At 42.1% G+C, this 24219-nt stretch overlaps 2 protein-coding genes across 4 annotated transcripts in view; both read right to left on the reverse strand.

The window, feature by feature from the left end:
* adcy9a (adenylate cyclase 9a) overlaps positions 1-4982 on the reverse strand; it is a 51843-nt gene extending 46861 nt beyond the window's left edge. For both annotated transcript variants that reach the window (XM_085277475.1, XM_085277474.1), the window contains exons 1-2: positions 4473-4982; positions 331-4364 (exon numbers count right to left, since the gene is read on the reverse strand). In XM_085277475.1, the coding sequence (XP_085133601.1) occupies positions 331-2170 (1840 nt within the window). In that variant the 5' untranslated portion in view covers positions 2171-4364; positions 4473-4982. The remainder of the gene's footprint in view (positions 1-330; positions 4365-4472) is intronic.
* Positions 4983-7538: 2556 nt separating this feature from the next.
* srla (sarcalumenin a) lies at positions 7539-23795 on the reverse strand. Of its 2 annotated transcripts, none has more exons than XM_085277477.1 (8): positions 23711-23795; positions 16736-17677; positions 14379-14468; positions 13554-13649; positions 11899-12015; positions 11121-11354; positions 10384-10733; positions 7539-10035 (listed from the first exon to the last, which is right to left on the reverse strand). In XM_085277477.1, exons 1-8 carry the CDS (start codon positions 23793-23795, stop codon positions 9535-9537), a joined length of 2415 nt encoding a protein of 804 aa, XP_085133603.1. In that variant the 3' UTR covers positions 7539-9534. The 2 variants fall into 2 exon arrangements, with proteins under 2 accessions (XP_085133603.1, XP_085133602.1); XM_085277476.1 differs by having other exon boundaries at positions 14379-14471.
* Positions 23796-24219: the final 424 nt, after the last annotated feature.

A 24219-nucleotide genomic window follows, 5' to 3' on the forward strand; every position in this document is an offset into this window, starting at 1 on the left:
ATATTTTAGTGCTGTCTAGACATGCACTGACCCTACTCATTCGCAATGACCAAGTGCTAAGATTAGTTAGCTCTCAAGCTTCCACCTGTATGAATTTATTGAAATGTGATAGCCCGCTCTTCCTGCTGTTTAGCAGCTAATTAGCTCTTTATCCCAGTCCAGTGTTCAGTGCAAATGTTACAAACTCAAAGAACTTTGAAGATAAACCAACTGGTAATCTTTAATTTGTTAATATATCTTTTAAAATAATAATCCATGTCTAAGCAGAATTCAAAGGCAGCAACCCTCTCTGTGTGACTGTCATGCAAAGAAAGTTGAACAACCACTTACCCTTCAGTTTCTCCATCACGCTCGGCCCGGCTCTCTCTGCCACACGTCCATCTTCTCTCAGGTAACGGTCATCCAGGAATCCCACAGTGGCTCCTGATAGGTGAACCTTTCCTGCCACACCCAGTTGCTCCATCAAGTTAGCCAAATTGACATCATTTGACCATACGTCAAATTTAAAGCGTTTTATTCCAAGAATCCCACACAGGACGGTGCCTGTATGGACTCCAACGCGCATGCTGACCGTCTCACGTGTCTCCTGGCAGAACTGCTCGATGGCCTGGATCATGCCTAAGCCCATCTCTACACAGCAGTAGGCATGGTCCGGTCTGGGCTCAGGGCAGCCTGCTACGCAGTAATAGCAATCACCCAGAGTGCTGATCTTTTCACAACAGGTTAGCTCACAGAGCCTGTCGAAACGTCCAAAAAGGTCATTGAGAAGGCCCACCAAGGCCGGTGCCGACTTGTTGGCAGACATTTTGGTAAAACCCACAATGTCTGCGAAAAGGATGCTGACAGGGTCCATGCGTTTCATGTTGAAAGGCCTAAATATTATCTGCCCACTAGGGATTGAGGTCTTTTTGCGTTTGTGATTGTTGTGGGGGTTATTCTTGGAGTTTGTGACACTTTGGGATTGTGAAGCTCCACTGCCCCCTCCGCCACTCACTGAAACTGCTGAGGCTGAGCAGGCACCAGAGGAATATCTCTTTCCAGAGTTCTCACCACCGCCCTCGTCGTCCCCCTGCTTCATCAGCTCGTCTGCGACCGGTCGCGGCATGACTGAGTGGATCATGCGCTCCTTCAAGGCCTTCTCCACCTCTAAGTCCTTGCCATGCATGATAGCCTGGCCCACTTTGAGAAACGTGCTGCGAGAACGCACGTCTGACATAATGAACAAATGGATGCCAATCACATGGGCACACAAATGGAGCAGAGCTTTGGCGGGTCCCAGCCAACGGAGAGTGTCAGAAGTCTTTTGAAGGAACGGCAGCCATCCTAATGCCTCAAATAATATAGAATACAGCAGCCCCAACATCACAGAGGCATATAGGCGGACATGGAGGACACTATATAAAATCAACAGCACCTCCATGCACAAAGAAAAGGTTCCCACAGAGGAAATACAAGGGGATGAACATACTGGTGTGCTGTCCTGTGAGGGATGTGAGGCATTCCCACCACCGGCCCTCTCCAGCCCAGTGTAGCCATCGGTTTGTATCTGTGGAGCTAATGTGATGGCGAAGGTAAACGCTATCAGGAGCAAGGAGGTTTGGTTGTACAGCAACGTGTATGACTTTGTGAAAGTAAACAAAAAAAGGAGCACTAGTAAGACTAAAAAGAAGGCTGTAGGGGTTAGGAAGGTGACGGGGTTGCAGCAGTCACTTCTGACCCCAAAGTACACCCCCCAGACCACAGATGCTACTGCCAGGTAGAACAGCACATAACGGAACTGCCGCTGGGTCTGAGGAAAGCACCTCTCTTGGCACGCCTCCTCCAGGATGGGAGAGTCGAACTTGGGGTCCCAGCACTGAGCAGCAGAGCGTTCAAACAGTTGCGGTACCTTCCTGTGAACCCTGGATGTGGAGGTCACAGCCGGTCTGGAGTCTGCCGAGCTGCAGCTGGAGGAGATGCTGCATTTGTGGGTGTTAGGGTTCGTTTTATTCACAGCCCCACGGGCAGCAGCCCCTCCTCCCCCACTGTTGGCAGCCCTCAGGGGCTCATGTTGATGCACACGTGGCGCGCTGTTGGTAATCCGCACTGTCACGGCGCCGTCCCCGCTGGAGTCGCATGCCACCTCCGTGTCACGCATAAGAAGCTGCCGATGATGCTGTAGAGTGGCCATATTGACTGGTGTGACGCGGAGACGAGGTGTCAGATATTAATATTTTATGTTGATATCTCCCGATGATTGCTCAGGCAATTAGACGCGGTGCGTGGGCGCCGTGTGTGCACAAGTGGCACGCGGAGAAGGGAGGAGGCGGCGGTGATGGAGTGACAAACAGGCAGACAGAGGGGAAGCGAGAGCAAAGGTGTTTGTTGGAATAATCACACTGCATGAATGGTGAGCACGGGACAGACGTATTTGCTACGCACGCAGCAGCCCGCACACTCACTCACATAAGACGCGCCGTTCCAGTTTCTTGAGCAGTCCATTATCCGACCCCGGGTTTGCGTCAGTACTCACATTACATGTATCCTTCTCCAAAGAGGCTCTGGGTATGAGCCCGGCTTTCTCTCCAGCTGCGGTAAAAACACCGTCATCACTCTTTCTGCCTCCTGAATAGAACATCCTTCTCGGAAAGGAGCCTTTAGTGATGCATCTGTTTTTGTGCCTTTATCAAGTCGGCCCTGTTGTTACATGACTGGAAATGACCTCCTCTGAGTGTGCGCAATATTTCGGTACTACTGACATTACAGTTAGATGCCGTTAGGGAAAAAAAACCCTTACGAGTTCCCTCATTCCACAATAGCACTGTTTGTTTGGTAGGGGGGAAAGCATTCAAGGCGAATGTTTCATTGTGTGAGCAGATGCTAGATTTAGACTGTCAACAGGCGTCTGGCTACAAAAGTTACTCTGTCCCTTCTTATCTCCACAACATGCGGATAAATGATCCCTTTACACTCCTTGTTTAAAAACAACAACAAAAAACCCTAAAATCTGTGTTATGAACAAGTAGTGCTGACACAAAAACGCGTGGACACTTTAAATTCCCTCATTATAAAGGATCAAAAGAAGTAAACTGTTTATTCTCCCTTTACACAGAATGTATGTTTTTAAGTACTAAATATTTAAATTCTCGTTTGCCTAAAATAAGGGCAAACGTTTAATTCCCTTATTTCCTTTTTAAAGTTTGAGCTCTGTAATGAATGCGGCTTTACCTTCCACTACATCCACTGTCATTGCATGGCTCAGGCTGCTGAGGATTTGCATTTCTTATTCCCATATATTCCCCTTTTATCTTTACAGCGGGCCCTTGCAAATATTCCACACCGAGTTATTTCGCAGTCCTGTCCAGTCCAAACCCCAGATCATAAGAGGCCTGACAGGCAGGCCTATTCCCACGGATCCAGCCCCGTCCTTTCCTGAACTCCCTCTCCGGATCTCCACCGTTTGTTTCCCCTCTGCCTTCCAAAGAGGGGCTCGGGGAGGGGGTATGCGCTATTCAAAGACGCATGATCAGAACAGAGAAGAGCAGAAAATAGGCTACCATCCGCTGGCCCAAATTAGCGTACGGTAGGTTTGCCTCTGCTGGGAGTGTCTGCAACTTGTTGCGCGCAGTTGGCAAAACATACAGCTATGAGGAACACCCTCGGTCGGAACAGGCTGGTCTATAAATAGTGATGATCAAAACTGTTGCAAATAACAACACCGACAGCGTGTAACATCTTAATGCTTTTCTTCTACCTCCTCTGTAGAAAACCAGAAGCTCCAAAAGCAGAAAACGTTCCCGGTTTTAAAAAGTCGCAAAACGTGTGCAAGTCGTCAGCCACAAACCTCCTCCACTTTCCAAAAAGCTCCCAAACTTTTATCCCAGGCCGTATTTCCTGCGTTTGGAGAGGAGACCCAGTTAAGAGTCTCTAGATATTTGGAGCTGAGGCTGGATTTCCTCCCCTCGCGTTCCCTTAGAGCAAAGAAGGCGAAAATCCCCAGAGCAATACAGAAAACCCTTGGATCTCCTCGGTGGGATTAAAAAAAACCCACCCACCAAACAGCGGTGACTTCTAATCTCAAGCAATTCCTTAGGTCTGGATAGTGCTAGTTTTCGCTGGCATGTGTGTGTCCAACAAACACAACACTGTGCGCTCTGGCTGTGGTGCGTCCTCTTCCGTCCGTCGTTGGTGCCACCCTTTCTCTCCCCCTCCTGATAAAGCTCTCTGCTGGAGTTGGTGTGGTGGATATAAACACATACAGGTTTGTGGCTGCTTTCGCGGTCTTATCCAGGCGAACGTGGTATCTCCTCTCCTGCAGCTTCCAGGGGTCTTCGCTGTGACTGAAATCCTCGCCCCAGCTGGTGTGCTGGTTGTGACCGAGGAGCCTGTAAAGCAAACCACAGTTTAAAAAACATAGTTTCCGGTCTTGCTTTTCAAGAAACGCAAAGACAGTAAAACATTTTTCACCCCCCCCCCTCCAAAAAAAACTTCACCTCGCTGCTCTGTAAAGGATAGTGACTCCGAAAAAAACACGGGATAGAAACAGGATCACTTAAAAACGCACGAACAACATTTTGTAAGTTAAAGTAAAAAAAAAAGAAGAAGAAACGTTTAAAGCTGGGGAGGCGTGGGGGGGGGGCAGCAGGTTTTCACAATAAAAGCAGCGCACCACTTACACCTAAATAAATATAGTACCTTAACGGTATTTTGTCCATGGCAGTGTTTGTGGCGGTTTCAGTTAAAAAACAAAACAAAAAACAATTTGCTTCTTCACAAACAGAAATATCATTTATCAAAAAAAAAAAACCCCAGAAAGGTATGCTGTTGTTGCCTGGCCTAGTTTGCAAGTTAAGCCAGTTTTAATGTTCTTCATTAAAAGGAACCATACAAAAATGTTATAAATGTAATAGATATATAGCTACAGTAACACTTTATTACAAGTACTTGGTTTTTATGTATTTAACTGGAAAATAAGTAACTCAAATAACTAATCAAATAACATAAGTTTTCCAATATTAGTCAGCACTCACCTTAAGCTAAAAGCTAAAGTATAATTAACCTCATATCAAGGTTACAGGCAGCAACAAACCTTTTAAAAGTGATCTTAATTTACCATAATAATACGACACAATTGCCAAACCAGATTGATCACTTTAAGCTAGACTCTACCTTCCTCGATCAGTGTTTGTTGATTGGTGGTTTCCATAAATAAGTACGAAGCTTCGCTGCGTCTGGTCAGAGGGAATAACTGAATGTTTTCTGAGTGATTATCTTCACGCCTCTTCACGCGCTTAACAAGCGCTGTTAAATTAACAGTTTGTGCTTATAAAGCATTAATTACAGTAACACCCACAGAAGAACAAGATATTAATCGGCGTGGTTCCTTTTTTGTTTTGCTTGAAATATCATTTCCTGACTGTGGATATCCTGCACCACACTCCGTCATATCTGATGTGTCTGTTGACTGGAACTTCAGATGAGTCAAGTTTTCAGGTTAGAAGATCAAATATGGCAGTCTTTCCTATAATTACCATTGATTAAACCGACAGTTAATTACTTCAATGCTGGCCTTAAATAGGGGGGAATGGGTTTGACATGACGGTATGCATGTGGGACACTAAAACCCGTATTCAGTATTGGGTTATACTATAAAATACAACATTTTTTGTTCTGGTTAGACCTTGTACATCCTGTCTGATAGTAGCAGAACGTCTTACTTTGTCTTTGAAACAAATGAACTGTTCTCAGTGCTTAACTTGTGCATCCTGATCCACATCTATATTTGTAGAGTCCAGCAACCAAACTCTTCAGATTAGTCTGATGTGTAGGAAAATATGAAATCTAGCACTTTTTCCAGTTGTAAATTACTAATGTTTGCAGTGCAATCAGATCAGATCAGAATCACATTACATTCGTCTTAAGTTAAGAAGTACAGTAATGCTAAATTTGAAACCATGCTGGGCAACTGTGTAACCACAGTAGCAGGGCTTAAATTCACACCAATCAAATTGACTACAATATGTATGAATTAGGGAATTAAGGACTTTTGCAAAAGTCATTGAAAAGTGGTTCCACAACTTTGACATTTGACACAATAGCAATTATCCACGGCAAGTTTGTGGATTAATATCAAATGTATTTTTCTTATGTCTAAGGTGTGTTGACTGTCAAGGATCAGTAACGTGTGCTTTGCTATTGTGCACCACACTGTGTTCACTGCAGCTGAATCAAATAAGTGTTGAGCCACACGTGAATAAGAATATGATAAACAAGGTAATAAATGTTTATTATGCTTATTTAATGTATTTGTGAATCTTTAAAGAAGCAATAACGTTTTAACTTTGAATTGAAGCAAGTTGCCCTCTGAAGTGTGTGTGTATGGCATGTGGGTGGCGTGTGCATGCTTGTGTTCAAGAGCTTACAAGAGAGGCCTGTTTGAAGAGCTGATAAAGCTACGCTGATAAGTGTGCGCTGACACTGTGCACGGTCCCGTCTGTCAACTCAGCAAACACAGATTATGCTCAAACACAGATGAGGATGTGGAGCACATGCATAGGTGAGTTTGCACTGTACCGTAAACATGGCTGCTTTTGCATATTGACCACAGCAGGGAAATTAAGCTCTTCTAAATAGAGCTCAGTGTGAGCAGTAGGCCTGGAAGGGTGAAAATACATTTTTGTTGTTGTGACTTTTCACAGCAAGGTGCTAAAACTGCGGTGACAATCAGCATGATGTAAACGTTTACCTTTAAATATATCCCACTTTTGAAAAGCCTAAAATAAAGACATTCTTAGCCTCGCTATTGTCATATGGCAAAGTCAGTCCATTAATCTGCGTCACCCCACCACACTGCTCGACTCGAAATATCTCAGCAACTGCTGGATAGATTATCCTGATATTTTATAAGGAAATGTGTGGTGCTGTTGCAGTGAAGTGCACACGCAGTGATCCCCTGATTTTTCACTTCATCATCATCAAACTGTGGTCTGTCTATGCTCCACTTTTCTGTCTTTTTTCCCCCTTACCCCAAAGAGCAGATGCCTGTCCCTCTCTGACTACAGTTCCACTGAGTTCAACTTCAAGTTCACTTTATTTGTCATTCCAGCTGTATTAAAACACACTGGGATAAATTTGTGTTTCTCCCAGTCTGAGTGCAAAATTGCTAAACTGAAAACCACTCCAAACAAGATAGACTTCTACAATAAAGAGACAGTACAAGGTCATACAGTGCAACCAATGCTGGAGGTCTTCCTGTTAAAATGGACATTTTGCTCCCCACTGTTGCCAAGTATTTGCTCATATATGATTGCCTGAGTGTTGGAGTTCTTCCTCTAATATTCTATGATCTATGAACTGGCACTATACAGATAAAAATGAAGTTAAATTGATAGATAACCGTAATTTGTGTGATTCTTTGGGCTAGTATCAAATATTCCATATGACTTACCATTTAGAGTGAATGAGCCAACTTAAACTAACATATTAAACATGACAAGCATGCTTTCTTTGCATTAGTATGGTAGCAATTCCATGTTGGAACAATCACACTCAGGCGCCTAGCACGAAAAATCATTTATTTGATCTAATTCAAACAAATAGTGGTAAAAATACACTGAATCACAAGTAAACATGTACAGTGACTTATTTCCCAGTGTCCAAACAGTCTGGAATAAAAGAAAGGCAAAAAAAAATAAAATAAGTGAATGAACGACAAGTAACTTGAAATGTTGCTTGTATGCCACCATCTACACTAAAGATGAGTTTGTTTGGAGTGTGTTGTCGAGTCACTTTTTAAAGTAGTGTCTAAGTGGTCTAGAGCATTGCTTATTCAGCTCAGTTTCAAGGTTTCATTGTGTGCTTTTGAAGCAGCGAGACACTGTCGCTTGAATTGCCTGAATTGCCTCTTTGTTTAATTTCATTCATCGCTGAACAGATCTGCGATGTGGGCGGTGATTTAGAAAAGCCGCGCTAATTGTGTAGGCCACCATATGCCGTATTTACAGAGTGTGATCTTTTATCATTGACTCTCTACATTGTCAGACTTTTGTCCTACAACTATGAACGCATCTCATGTTGCTTGCCTGCACACTTCTGTGCTGACTGTGTAGCATTGTCTGGCACACGATTGTAGTGGGATCCATCTAAATCACTTCACATAGATATATAATCATACTCACGCACACACAAACTTTTGATTGATGAAAAATGCACTGCTTTAAAGAAATTTGAGCCTATATAAAACGATAAGCTGCTGACAAACCGCGAGAAAGCATAAAAACTGTGTCTATACCAAGTTTGTGCAGCTGTTAAACAAACTGGAAAAAACGGGCAGCTTATAAAAATACATCCAACCTATTGCTTTCTTTTCACCATCAATTAACACATTGAATGGAAGCGCCACCTGGTGTCTGTCTTCCCTCACTGCAAAGGAGGGAAGCCAGCAGCTTATAAAAAAGCTTAGCGTTTCTATTTTGCTGTGATTTGGGCTGCTGTGAGCTCACTCAGCTGCTACACGCTCAGCTATGCCTCGGATCCATAAAGCATGTATCTGGATGGATATATGTGAATAAATCTGATTGCAGTTTCTTCCTCTCGACTGACAGTCCAAAACAGCATGTTGCGAGAACTGATACTTTTACCTTGTGTATTCCCAAAGCCTTCTAAATTTTGCAGCCGAACAACCAAATGATATGAATTATAAATCGTTTCAGTGGGAGAGATTTCGTCGGTAATGTCTTTGAAGGCTCACAAAGGAAACAGGCACGATTCCTGATTTTTGGTGTTTACTCAAAAGAAATCACACAAAACAATGACAATGAGAAACAGGCCTAAAAGAATGAGAAGAAGATTACACTTTAAAGGAAATGCCCATGTGGTCTGCAGCCGTGGTTGAGGTAACACTAGTATCAGTTTGGATGGCTGAAAAGGCCACGTGTTATTATGGGTTTTTGCATTGGATAAACAGAAAATCACCAGAGATGTTCAAATAAAAATAGTTTGTATAATGAACATTGTATAGTAAAATACAGAGTCCAGTACAGTTTACAGTAGGGTAGTGGAATTACAACTAAATGTGGTACAGGGACATTTGAAAACACAACAGGAGCACCATTCCCTCTTCCATTGTACTAATATAAACGTATTCTGATTTTAGGACATTTAACCTGGTGGATAGGTGAGTAGAGGCCATAAGAACACAGCACTGCAGATCGCACTGAATTTTCAGACATTGCACACAAAAGACGCAGCGTTTAATATCGTTGGAAGAGTAGAGTCACTGCCAGCAAATTTTCTCTGATGAAAAGCAGAGCCAATAAATAATATACAAACTTGAAAGATGTGAGATAGAATGTCTCTCAGTTTTCATTCAGATATCTTGTGAGATTATACGAGCCTAAATATTCTGTCTGCTTGGTACATCATAAAGACACAAACAAGCACTAATAAATAAACTTAAGTACTTCTGATTCGGGTCTTCCAGTTTCTCTAGTTCGTGGTACATTTCTCTGTCTTCCCAGCCACCATCTGCCTCCTCCTGCACCCTTCTCCTCCATCTCACTGTCTCCTCCAGCGGTTTTTGGGCTTCTCCTCACATGCAGGGCCCTCACAGGTACCAGGGAGGGGAGGCGGCGGTGTTGTTGCAGCTTTCGCAGGGGCGGGTGCATCTGTCCTCTTGCTAACGCTGCCGAGCAGAGCCGGGAGCTCGTGTGAAATGGCTTTCTCGAGCTTCTCCAGCAGGCAGCCTCCAGTCCAGCTGCAGTGATAGGAGAGCTGCTTGAAGTTGGAAATCGGGTTGACCCCGAAGAAGTCCTGGTAGGCCTCCTTGTCTGGCAGGTCGAATTTGCTGACATTGGTCTTAGCCAGAATGGACTTGAAGATGTAATACTTGTCGGGGTCATTGACAATGTCTTGGAACACCTCATGGGGGTCACCAAACCAGCCCAGCTTATCGTAGTAGGTCTGGAGGTAGCGATCCACCAGCAGAGTGTGGATGCGCACACGGATGGCGTGCTGCCGAATGAATGCGATCTTGTTCTCCATCTGATTTTCAATCACCTGCAAGGGAGGAGGAAGAGAAACGAGAGAGAGCGGGTGATACAAAACAGATAAAAGGACCAAACCGAAACAATGAATTATAGATTACTAGCATGAACGTGTGCTTTGATTGCAATGATACCATCATGAAGTCCAGTAGTACTGAACCAACAAGTAGACTTCTGAAAAAGTCTGAAAGCTCATACCCAACATCAGTCCACTTAATATGACATATGTACTGCTCTCAGTAAAACACAACCTCTCTGTAATCACACTGGTTTAAGCTGTATTTCGGTAATTCTTTTGCATTCCAGTTTAATCCTGCTTATTAAACTAATGAGTCAACAAAAACTGCTGTAGAAGTTGCACCTGGTTGAGGTCCTCCAGCAGTGAGATCTCCTCCTTCATAAACAGCTCCCGGCTGGTGTCTGGAGCATAGGCGTAAGGCCAGAAGGAGCTGACGTACACTCGAGGAGGTTCGGTGACATTGATGAGCGGTGCCATGCTCCAGAAAAGGGCTCCGTAGACCCTCATCAGGTTCTGGGTCGAGAGGCTGTCTGCCTTGTTGAGGATGAGGCGGATCTGTGATTCACGGCCCTTCATCTGCCGAAAGAGCATCTCCAGCTCACCTCCCACATCCAGTTTAGTAGGATCAAAGACCAGGAAGATGAGATCAGCCCGATCAATGAACCACTGGCACACCTCATTGTATGGGTATCCTGAAGGAAAAAGAGGACAATTTATGTGTGTTTTAGAGTCAGAAAGCTTCAAGGAAACCTCTCATTGCACCCAGAAGATAAACCAATCAGCATGCTTTTTATTAACAGCTATTCTTTGTTTTCTGTGAAAGGCTTACTTAAAAAAAATCATAAAAAACAAATAACTAGCAGAAAATATAGGTTTAATAAAGAGTGTAGATATCCGATAGTGCTGTATACTGATTTAATCCAACTCTCTCTATAAACCAGTGTGGAAATGTCATTGTAGTGGATCACCCCAGTAATACCAGCCTGCAGTTAAATTTTACATGTCTAATTAGAGAATTAGAACAAAAACATTAAATATTTCATCAACTGCTGCACTAATAGAAGAAATGTGACCATCACCTCTTTCCTGCTGCTTTCGGTTTTCAATGATGCCCGGTGTGTCGACTATGGTGACCCTCTCCAGCAGCTTGTGTGGCATCTCAATGCCGACCAGTCGCTCCAGAAAGTTCTGGCCGAACTTCTCTAGAGGCGAGAAAGGCCTCGAGCTATCTGCCGCCATGACGATGCCCTCTACACTCCGAAACTTCTCGCCGTGCATTATGACAGTGTACTCGGAGGTAGTGGGTTCAGCACCTGTTGAAATGATGGAAAAGGAAATGCTTTATTAATTTGATTAATTAATTTGTAATAATAACTTGTTAATGCAAAATAACTCCAACATATAATTTTAGTACTAAAACAAAATGCTTGTCTAATGTTTAATGACTGTAAAAATAAACTATTGTTTAAATGTTTAACTAAACTTTGAGCCTTATTTGTAAAATGTTTCTAGACAAATGTGTTCTTAACATGTTTAAAAGAAGGGATAAAACTTTTGGTAGATATTTAGGGTTGTTTTATTTGTGTCATACGGGCCAAAGTGGCAATGAACCTTCCTTAATAATGAAATAATATATAATATGTTATATAGTCTGAGGACGTGTTGAAACTGAAAACATCGCATCCAGGACAACATAATCCACTTTCTGGGATTTCCTCACCTGGATTATTGAGCATGCATCAAGCTATTATTATTATTATTAATACTATTCTGTTTATTTACACTGTTACGTTATAGCTTCAAGTCAAGATGAAGCTGTCACTGACAAACTAACAATCATGCTGTATCTGTATGAACCTGTGTAGAGTTGCTGGGGGGTGCCATGAAGACCCAGCAGATAGTTGATCATAGAGGACTTGCCAACGCTCCAGGGTCCCAGAAACAAAACCATGGGCTTGGATGTGACCTCGCCCTCTGAGTATGTGAGAGCCAGACATAAAAAAGAAGGATGAAGAAAAAAGGAACAAAGACATAGACAAAGAAGTCATTAAACACATCAAACCCTCCTCTTTCTTGTTTTTGAAAAACTTAAACTATGCTACTGTTTAACTACTGTTTTTTTTTAAAAACATCTTTCCCTCCTCGGGTGCTTACTAGAGCTAATCCTGGTTTTTGTCATTTTTCAGGCTTGCTTCCAGAACAAAATGACTGGCTGTGCTTCAGAAGCTAGTGAGGGTGACCTCTGCCTTTACAGCTTGCTAGCATCACCCTTTGAAAAAACCACTTCAACATATTGATATATTGATATATGTTGAAGTGTCAAAACTCATCACTAAGGGTACAGGAAAGGTCACCAAATGTTCTCTTTTTTGGGGAAAGAGTTAACAGTAAATCCACAGCTGCAGCCATCCTGCTCATGTCACCACACCACACACTGGTTGTTTGGTTTGCCAGTATACAGTGGGTATGCACCCCTGACACTTTAATTCAGAGCAACCCAGGTCAGCAAAGACTTTCAAGAATGCTAGAAAGTTTTGAAGGTGACCACTTAAAGTTTTGGTAAATCCCTCTGATTATTCTTTTGTGGCGTCCTTGTCTTTAAATTAAAACCTCCCGTTGGACAAAGGAAATACCAAAATGAATGGGGACATTTAATTCAAAGCACATTTATTCTCCCCTCAGAAAATAAACTTAGAAAACAAAGCATAGAATCTCTTAATATAAAAGACCTTAATGGTACACTTTGTGATATATACTCACCAATGTAAAAAATAATAATAACAATAATAAATGAAACTACCTTTGAATTGATTGTAATTGTGTACTTCCATTCTGGAACACAAGGTGTCCCAGAATCACATGGCACAGTGTGAAGTCTTGATCCTGCTCCTTAGCATAAATACTCCATGCCCTGAAGTGCTATGGAACAAAGTTGCAGTGCTCCTGGCCCACACAATGTTCCCTTTAAATTTCAGCAGACAGAGTCCTTATTGTGCTTCTCTGTGTGCCTGGTTTGATTAATGTCACATCTTGGCTTCATATTCATTTATAATTATGACTTTATTTGTACTTCAGTGTTGCTGTGCTGTTCCATTTCGTTAAACCAGGCACTGTGTACATGTGAACTGATAAAGGAATGTGGGTAGGGTGTGCTGCTTTGGTTTTACACACCACAGTAAACGGCTGGAAAAGCAATGTGTTGAAGTCGTGTCGTACGCTTTCTGTTTCTTTTGACAAGTTACCAGAACTGTGGCTTCTGACTGACATTCACAGCAACAGTATTTCTGTGACAGGGAAGCATGTGAAATTCTGATTTCTAACGGCCTGAAATTAAGAGTGAACTTTATAACACAAGAGGCCGCTGCTGAAGTTAAAAATAGACGTGAAGAGATCATGACCAACAGTTTCTTCCCATGTTGCTAATGTGGACCTGTAAAACCTGTTTGTGACTGTACAGACAAACTGTTAGTGCTTTGGTAAGGGCAGTTAAACTCCGCAGGAAGCTAAATCACCTGTGACTTCATGCTGCCTGAGCTCATTGTACTTGAAGGCTTGCTCTACTGGCTTGACGGCCTTGTGGTAGATGTTCAGCAGCGTCTTCACGGCACCTGGAGGGGAGTAAAGGAAAGACAACCTGGACAGTTGGGATGGTTATGTAAAAGAGCATTACGAATGCTCTTACTACCCTTACTGACGACACCAATTGCTCCTGCTGTATGTGATGAATCGGCTTCTTAAAGTTTACTGAATGGATCTGAGGTGATTAGGGGCTGGCTTTGCTCAGCTCTTTGGCCTCACTGCAACAAAACAATCTAGCTCAACAGAACAGAGGGGCTTTTTGTGCCGGGGACAGAGTTAGGCATTTTCACTGATTAATCACCTTCCCTTAAGACACGTCTGCGCACACACGCGCACACACGCGCGCACACACACACACACACACACACACACACACACACACACACACACACACACACACTCTTTCATACTGTACACACATGCTCACATAAAGGCCTCAGGACCCAGACATCGGGAAGCAATTTTCAGAATAGTTTCTGCAGAAAAAAAACTCCAAAATTGTTTCAAACTTCCTTTCATATGCATGCAGAAAAGCATCTGTTTTTCTTTTCCACTGACAAAGTAGCTGTAAACATTCTCCTGCATTTTTTCAGTACATGACTCCAGGTGTTATTTCTGCAGCAAAAGTCTGAAAGATGTTTGAAACAGTGTGCAGCGTAGCAAATGCGCTCACTGAAGAACCAGCTTTTTATTGAGAGGATGTGTTTTATGGGAGTTTTAAAGAGGGGGCTTCTTAACCGCCGCTGTTCCTTCCTTACCTGAGAACTCTGCTGACGGTTCAGCAGACGCCAGTTGCAGCGTATCCTCAATGTGGGAACGGTTCCTCAGTGCCACGCTTAATGTCTCTCCTTCTGTGCATTTAAATTGGAAGAACCAACTGTTTCGGTTAACACGTGACAATTAACATGGAAAAACAGGCACACGGTGACAGCAAGTAATCGAATTTTATCTGTGAAAAATATACACAACTGCTGACATGGTGGGAAAACAAACGTGGACTCAATGTAAAATGTCCTAAATTGTTATGTCATGCTGTTATATATCTATCTGTCTATTCCTTTCCACAGCTACTCCCGGCTGTTTATTTCTGTACCAGAGATTGTTTCTGATTCCTCTTTAACTACACACAGTGTCATATTCTGGGGATTTGGCATGTGAACAAAAGAAAGAGAGAAGCCGGATACCATAGACCTTTGCTGTCATTTCATGACCTGTCTCAGTTAAATGCCCAGTGACACAAATATCTCATTACCAAACAGAATTTATGTCATAAGGCACATTTTATATACACAAAACACAAAACACAATGTCTTTATTAAAGTTGCGACAGACCAATAAGCTGCCAAATAAGCAAATTGCACATTACAGCGTTTGTAAAAAAATAAAAATAAAAATCTTTTCATCTCCTCAAACCTTGGGTTGTTTTCATTTATCAATAGATTCTTTTCTGGGTGCTCCACCGAACATTTCCAAAGGGTAAGCATGAAATGTTCCAGTGAGGCGTTCTTTAAATTAAGGGACTCATTTTTTAATTTTTATTTCCTTCTTGTCAGAAGCTCGATGAGAAAATCAGTAGGCATGTCATAGTAAGCGACTCCAAGGCTGAAAAATGAAGCCAGAGCACAAGTGCCAAATATGGCAGGTCCTTAAGTGGCCACTTGAGTCTGCCTCTAAAAGTGAGCCAATGTGAAAAGAGGCCAACTTACAGTGAAATGAATGTGTTTACAATGGGTTAAAAATGTTAGTCTTGTAGATAATTTACCCATTCGTAACAAAAGTAAAACTTTTACATTTTTCAAATATATTTTTTTGGCTTTTTAGCCTTTGTTGCAGTAGGACAACCGGAGAGAGACCAGAGGTGAGATTCAATCACAGGCCTTCAGCTTTAACCTTATGAACAGTATGAAGACTTAAAGTTTAGTAACCGGAAGCTTTGATTGACAGGTGGTTGTTACCAGAAACTTTTAAAGCAGTTTTAATGTAATTATCCGACTGGCTTGCTGTGTGGCCAGCAACCCACAGAGTCTGTGGAATATTTCGGTTTTGCAGTCATGTGACTGCTAACCATGTGAGAGTAACTTGTTTGCCATTTTAGATGTGTGACCCTGTAAGGTTAAGTGAATAAGGTCCCAGTCAGACCATCTGGCAACCATCGGTCATGTGGGGATAATTTATATTCCCTGACCTGCAAAAACTCTCACCAACTACTATTTGACTTTCAACAACAAAACGGAAACAGAAAATGTGCCTTCAGCAACTCCCAACTATTGTGTGCATGATTTCACTTGAGAAACTGGTGCCAAAGAAGACAAAAAAAGTCACATGGATGCCATAAAACTTCAAAATACTGCTCCTCAAACCAATGGATGGTACCACAATGCCTATAGTCACCATCTACATACGATTTTAGGTCTGAAAGCTAAAAAGCTACAGCTATGAAATGACTAGAAGATCAGCTTAGCACAAAGACTGAAAACAGATATAGCTACACTGGTTATATAAAAAATTATCTCCCTAATATCACCCATAAGGTCCACTGACTAAAACCATAAATAATGTTTGTTTTATGCTTGCAAGCGAACAAAGTCTAAAAACCACATGTCGTTGCTTGCATTGGGTTCAGTTTCTCTCCCAGCTGGCTGCACTTTCATATTTAGTCTGAAAATATGAGATTTTTGTCAGGGTTCTCATCTAATATTTACAAGCAGGCAAAGATACAGGTCTTTTTCATTTAGGATTAAAAAAAGACAGCATGCACCCCACCAAACATGATGAATGAACTAATTAATGAAGTGGGATCAGAGTAAGAGATTGGAATCCCTTTAGGACTTTGCCTTCCTCTTTTATAGTAGGTGTCAACACCCGGATACCAGATAATGACGTGCTTCCTTAATCACAGAAGCACCAGCTGGATGGGGACAGATTTTCTGTAACACGATCCCTCCAAGTCTACTTGCAGGTCAGAATGAAGACAAGACATTTAGCTCTGGTTTCAGCAAAAACATACAAGTCACCTTGCTCTTCTTCAAAAAACTCCCTCAAACAAATAGATTTTCTATAAAAGCTGAGCTTAAACATCTGATATACAAATCGTAGGGACATCATGTTTTTGTACCTTTGGATTTAGACTGTGAAGGCTCCTCTGGAGTCACCTCCTCCACTGCCTCTACTGTAATTTCCTCAGTTACATCCTGCACTCCTGCTTCCTCAACCGACTGTGGTGTTATCTCCTCTGTAACAGCTTCTGGGTGAACCTGTGGAGTGACTCCTGGCTCTTGTTGCTTTTCTAAAATCACTCCAGCCGGAGACTCTGCAGTGACTTCTGGTTCAGGTTCAGTCTCTAAACTATCTGCTGATACTGTTTTTGGTTCTTCTATCAGTTCTGGCTCCGTTTCCTCAGACTCAGGGTTGGTTTCAGGAACCACCTCTGGTTCCTCTTGTGATTCTGATTCGGTCAATTCGACCGCCTCCCTCTCAGCTGCATCCTCCACATCTGTATCGTCTTGCAGGACTGTTTTCACAGTTTTCATTTCTACAGAAGCTTCCTCTGTTTCTTCCTGTACGTCTTCATCTTCTGATTCCTCAGTCTCTTTAACCGCATCTTCTCCATCAGTATCCTTAGGTTCAATCCCTTCTTCCTCCTGGGATATTCCATTTTTGGCTTCTTCCTCGTCTTCCTCAGCCACAGCCAAAGTCTCCTCCTCATCTTCAGGAATAGGTGGATCATCTACTGTCTCCTCAGCTTCTTCATCTGATGTCACTTCTTCTTCATCTTCTTCTTCACTTGCTCCCACCTCGGTGGAAGAATCCTCTTGTGGTGCTTCCTCTTCCTCCTTATCCTCTGAGGAGGATGGGTCTTTTTCAGCATCTGCAGTCGATGGGGCTTTGCAGGGATGGCACACGGCCCTCTCTGGGGCTGGGGTGTCGTTGGAGGAGCTCTGGCTGGAATGCTCCTCTGATGTGTCACAGCCACAGGAAAAGAGGTCTCCCTCTGGCCGCTGGAGCTTCAGACGCATCCGAGGATCCTCATCTTGGACAGAGGAGTCTGTCAGGAGATCTGAAACGAGAGGGAAATATGATTTTACAAAAGTTTACCTTTCAGCATGACAGAAACCTTTGAAATATCTCTGACAGCAAAATTTTGTAAAGAAAGAGAAGTGATTGTTCTTGAAGTCATTGTCATCTCAGACTTTAAAAAGATGCAATGAAATGCCTCACATTTCATAGTCAAAAATCACTGTTATGCAATTCACTTCAAGTAGAGATGTACAGACAAGTCACCCTTGTTTGCTACGTCAGCGTTCGACCTGCATTCAATCAGGATGCTTGAACAGAGCAGATCACAGGTTTATCACCTCTTGGATTTCTGACTCAGATTTCAGTTCCTTGACTGGTGGAATGAAGGAATGGACTATTTAAGGCTACAAACACTGGACAGTGGCAGAGGACGCCAAACAGAAATGAATTCATGTAAGGGTACACATTTTTGCTCATGTGGTGTTTTTAATTAACATGAAATTTCTGGCCAAAAGTGTGAATGAATAAATAATTTCCTTTATTTCCTGATTTTCAAATAAATTCTATAATATTATCATTAATAAGGACAAATAGAAGCATCACTTGATTAGTACTGAATCAAAAACTGTGATGTATGCCATTCAAATCTTCTGTTTGGATGATTAGGCAGTGGAAGAAAACTGATAACCTGACAGGCTGCAGCAAGACCAGGTATATAAAAAAACAAGGACTATTTGCAACTGTAGAAGAGACCAAGAAACATGCTGTTTAACCCACACATTGCCTTTTCCCACTAAATGTTTTCTTAACTTTAAAGCCAAAGATTTGTTCAGTGATTGATGATAAAATGGTTTAAATGTTTCTCACAGGTCAATATGACATTATTAGCAGAGACTACACCAAGTTGCTCGCACCCGTTCAGGTAAACAGACATCAGCATTGTTCTACAGTTACCGTGGCGTCGAAACAATCATACCTATAAACAAGCTTCTCCCTCTACATTACACTACATACATGTGCGTGAGATACGCTTCACTACCACAGTGACCAGAGAGCACAAGGCCACGACCTCTGTTTAAATATAACTGCGTGTGAGGAGGAACGCACACTGATACAACGTGTGATGTGAGGGAGTTAAATACATGTCTACGGGTCATGTTACACGATGGGGTCAGTGTAATGGATGAAGACTAATAGCCTCAGGCAGCTGTCATGGTTATTAGATTGTCCTACGCTGATAAGTAATTTGTGATAATTTCATTTACATTTTTGCACAAAATACTTCCAACATAAATGTATTTAAATTCTACTAATTTAATCCAGTGCATGAATTATTTTGCTCGATAAACTTTCTTTGGTTAGACTCACAATCTAAAGCTTTATATTTCAGTTTCACTGTCACGGCTTACTGGGACACTTGATGAAATGAAATCATTATTACCCAAACTTGTTTCACTTGCGCTGTTCCTGTTTTGACAAGTTAAAAGGCTGCTGGGGGAAAAACTGTAACAACAGCATAAAATCCACAACACAGGAAACTTTCTCTGTTTTGCTGTATCAGGATTGGCTAGTTCCAAACCTCTGAATCAGTGTGCACATCCAAGATTAGTTCATGAAAGAAAATCCAGATGCTGAGTGAGCCAAACTATCAGGTTAGTATCAATGCAGATGCCTTTCCATTTCGTCTCTGTGGGCAAAGAGTAGTGCAGCTATCGGCTACTTTCTGTCTAAAAGGTGGATGTGAAAGTAACCAGTAGCTCCCTCCTAGTCAGGTATACTTGGACTTTAAGCTTTGATTTATGTTTTCTTTACCCTATTTTAAGACCTTGAATCAAACACCACACATGAACTTTATTCTCATGATGCTGCTTATCACCTCTTGGAAGCTTCATTAGCTTATCACCTACTGAGCTGATGTCAGCATCTGTGACCAGAGAAGGTTTCTAATCCCACAGGATCCTCAGTGTTCACGAACTATAAAGGTTATAATTTAAAATGTTTTGGACACTATGTGCTGGAACTCAGTCCATTCATACAAGTGAAAACAACAAGATTTGTTTCACTGGTCCATCGCTAAACATGGCTTTAATGGACAACCTGTCCAATCCTCAGCTCTAACACACAAAAAGACAGAAAATCCCACAAACAATTCCTTTCTAAGCAGAAGAGTCTTTTGACTTTATCACACTTTCTGAGCGCGATTAGCATCAGAGAGACAGCATTTGGATGCGAAGATGCTTCCTCGCTGTTACTGAAGGCGGCTAAGTCATGCTTGTCCAGACTCTGTCATTTTGGGTGTAACAAGACTAATAAAACACATCTTGGCCAGACTTAAGTGCACGATGGGTGTCAGCAAATGAGTGACTCAAAGAGAGGGGATTAGTGAGAGGAAAAGTGAGGAGGGTGTATGGTTCAGAGATTCTGATCAAGCTTGGGGGAGGTCTGGATGCCGTCCATAGACATGTTGTTACAGCATTGTCTGCATAGTAACATGAACAGCAGCAGGCGCTGCAATCCTGAGTTTAGTTAGTGAATGAAGGTTTCCAGAGTTAAATGACATTTCACACCAAGGTCATTGTTTAAAGATCATTCACTAATTATGTAATACAAAACAGATTAAATATCCGCTGTTTTTGTCATCTGATCAATTATCAAAGCGTATGTACCAAACATTTATTTGAAATCCTTGATATGCTAATTTAGTGGAAGGCTCTTTATCACACTAACTGCTGAAAGTGCATGTTTAAAGAACCTGGTATTTACATGTAGTTTTTAAACTTGCAAACATTGCAGCGACGCTGTCTGAACTTCATGCACACGCTATTCTCGAAACTGCTGGTCTCAAGATCACATCAAGCAGGGAGATCATTTTCTGCTGTGCTAGTTGCCAGCAGTGGCCAAATTAAATTAAAGTTAACATAATTAAAAATGGGAATGACGTGCCAGTGTGAAAGAAAAAAAAAAAAGAGACATAGTATGTGTGAAAATAATCCCCTGTGCTTTCAGAGACACAGCTTTCCAATATAAAAAAACATTTAGAAGAAACCCAAATAAGTGTTTTTCTCATTTTTATAGCATTTTTTACAGCATAGCTGTGAGAATGGTAAAAAGGGTCTGCTGCTGGTCTGCTGTACATATTAGATGGATGTAGCCACTTTTATGATACCCATGGGTTTGTGAAGTCCTCTGCTGAAACCTCAAACTCATCATTTTGATTCAGTTTCTGAAACCAGGCTTGACGAGCAAGGGTTGCATCACCTACTCATATACACTTGATGTACAGCAGGGGTGGGCAACTCCAGGCCTCGAGGGCTGGTGTCCTGCAGGTTTTAGATGTGTCCTTGATTCAACACAGCTGATTTAGTGACCTCCTCAACACGTCTTGAAGTTCTCCAGAGGCCTGGTAATGAACTAATCATGTGATTCAGGTGTGTTGATCCAGGGTGAGATCTAAAACCTGCAGGACACCGGCCCTTGAGGCCTGGAGTTGCCCACCCCTGATGTACAGGGTAGCTATGAGCTAAAAGTTACTGTTGTTGTATTTATTTTACTTTAGATAAAAAGTGAGCATCATGAAAAAAATTTAAAAGATTTCCGACCATAAACTCATCAGCAAAGGTGGCCTCAGTCTCACAGACCAGCTGGCGACCATCTGATAGAGAAAAATGTACAGAAACCAGTCACAAACAAAGTGGAAAAAAAAACTTTCCTTGTGATTGCTTTGGCTGCTAGCAGATTGCCTGTAGGCGATGCTGGCTGGTCTGCAAACACCTACTAACTACTAGCTGGGTGGTAGCAAAACTTCAATAAGCGTGATGCAAACTTGAAATAGAGCATATTCACCTTCAAGTAAAAGTTGTGCCTTAGTACTATAGGCTAGACGTTTTAAAAGGTTCAACTTTTACTTTGAAAGCAAATGGTCTCCATTTCCAGTTCGTATTGTGCTTTTCACAGTTTCACTACCACTTGCTTGCAAGACAAACCAGAGTCTTTCATGGAAGCTCACTGCGGAAACCTGCTACAGACAAGAGCAATCGCAAGGAGGTTTTGCAATTTTCACCATGTGATTGCCAGGAACCTCTGTCAACCACTCCCCAAATGGTCTTTTCTTTGGATACTGATGGTTAGCCACACAAATATAAAGAATGGTCTTTGTGACTGGAGCCTTACTAAGGTCATGAATACAGTGATCAGTGGTCCAGAACAAAATATATGGGATTTAGAAATAAAGCTTCTTTTGTGTTAATCTTAGCAAGCTAATGTGCTATTGTGATATTAGTATATTAAAAACAATAATTTAATAGATAATGATTCAGTTTGTAAAGCTATCAAAATCAAGGAGCAATGTGCTCCTGATCCCTGCACCGCCGGCTGCTGCAGTGGAGCCTGGGCAGACCGTGGTGTTGTGGGGATAGAGTGGGACAGGTGCCTGGGTGCTGGATGGTACAACTTTGAGACAGAAATAGTGACACAATGAGTCAGAGGGTGAAAAGAAGGAGGGATAATTCCACTCCTATTTTCAGGAAGTGTGACGCTCTTCTTCTCCATGTGATTCTCATGAGGCAGGCCTGCATCTGTGCTGCACTATTACACGCAGCCCCTGCAACAGTGTGCAGCGGCACAAAGCTCTTTTTAAAGACCAAGAACAATAAAAGCATCAGTGGTGAGATCAATGACATGCAGCTATGTATTGCACTTTGAGCATAACAACCACAGTTATTCGCATACAGGATGGAAGGACTGTTAAATTTTGGGTCGATATGTGTGTTTTTCTTTTGTTCTTCTTCATTCGAGTCCTGACATTGGCAAATGCCATCTTATATGCTAGAAGGCCACCAGCAGTTAACAAGTACTTAAATACATCATTTAGCATCATCTTTAAACAGTTAATTAAATACAGTCATTTAACCCTCCAAAGACAGCGTGCTTTCTGTTAGCAACTCTATCACCACAGTTTATTTTCATTCACCTCGACTTTTAATGCCCCATTATGTAATTTTAAACAGCCCAACTGTTGGGCTTCTCGGCTCAGGTCTTATATTCCCTGTGCCGAGCTTCTCGTGCCTGTTTTAGAAGGAACATCCTGACTGGACAGCGCTGACTGGAATGACAGATTAGCGGCTCTGCAGAGTGGGAGTGGTGAAGCTTTATCGAGACATTAAATCAAGTACTGACTGTCTGTGCTCATGTATGACTTTATGATGAGTGAGTCACTGTATGTGACTATTTACACAGCGCAAATATGTGAGCATTTCTGAAAGAGAGATATACTGATCCCCGGCTTTGGTGACTACAGTATCTGATGACGACTTTGTGACACCTGACTACAGCAGCTTGTAGGGGCCAAAATGAAGCAATGCAAGGGCAGACAAGGGTGTTCCTGGCTTCAACTTTAGTAAAGAAATCAATTAAAAACAACTATAACGTTCTGAAACAACTTTCGCAACAAGTTTGATTAAGTGTCATGCCTATATCTGTAAATCCTTACTCGGGCACCGCACGGTGCTGTTAATGCAGATGATTTGTATTTGTATTTTCAATCACTGCGTTTACTTTGGATGCAGAAGAGAACGTGATTCTTTGGAGAATGTCCAAGTTACTCTGTCAGTGCTGTCACTGTGTTACTCTGGAGGGCACAGAGAATAAGCAGCAGGCAGGACAGTTTCCATCAGCTGGAGTCACACCTCAGCCCTGACATTTCCACTTACACAACCAAAAATTCTGCACTGCACCACAGAAGCATATAGTATACACCTAAGAGTCAAACCTGAGAATGCATTCAGTTAGCAGTGACCCCATTATAGTTTCATGGCTCAAATCATGATAATAATAAATAAAGACTATTAAAAAATATTTAAAATTTCCATTTGTTGTTTGTTATCATTTCAGTTTCCAGCAAGATGTGCAAAAACCCACATGCTTAAAGACACAGGCAAAATACACCTATAGCCATCTAAATGTATTGGATCAGCTGGTCCATTTCAAACATGCCTGCTTGAATTACACACCCATCAAGCGGTTTTACAAAACTTAGACATTTTGACAAAATCCCAGCTTCAACCCTCCACCGTACCTGCAGCAGACAAGGCCAGAAGAGACAGCAAGCAGCACACAGACACCACAGACTTCATTTTGGCTGCCAGGGACCTGCCGCTCATCTCCCTCAGCTATATATACTGCTCTAGCTGAAGGTCAGAGGGCATGCCAGTGAAGGGGGGGGGCAGCAGCTGCACCCGTGTCAGCCATTGTGTGTCAGAGCAGCTGCCAGTTCTAATCGGGAATGTTGAGAGAAGAGGGAGACTAAGTGATCATGTTGTGCTTTGGTTTGCAGGCTGTATAAAAGCACCTCGGAAAACTGAAAAAGAAAAATTCAGAAGCTTTACATTTTAATGAGACAAGTTTTTTTTGAGTCACATTTATAGTGCAGCAGTAATGCCTTTCATTTGCTTCATTGCTTTAGCTCAGATTAAAAAACACTGAATGGATTACCATGGGTTTGGGGGCAAAAAGTAAGTGGCCACTTTATTAGGTACAGTCATGGAGGTCCTAGAAACATTCCTCTGGGATTTTGGAAACTTTTGT

The sequence above is a fragment of the Mchenga conophoros genome, linkage group LG6 (assembly GCF_057382185.1).
Source record: "Mchenga conophoros isolate Kocher_MC1m ecotype Shallow Benthic linkage group LG6, M_conophoros_male_GT1.1, whole genome shotgun sequence".
Classification (NCBI taxonomy): Eukaryota; Metazoa; Chordata; class Actinopteri; order Cichliformes; family Cichlidae; genus Mchenga; species Mchenga conophoros.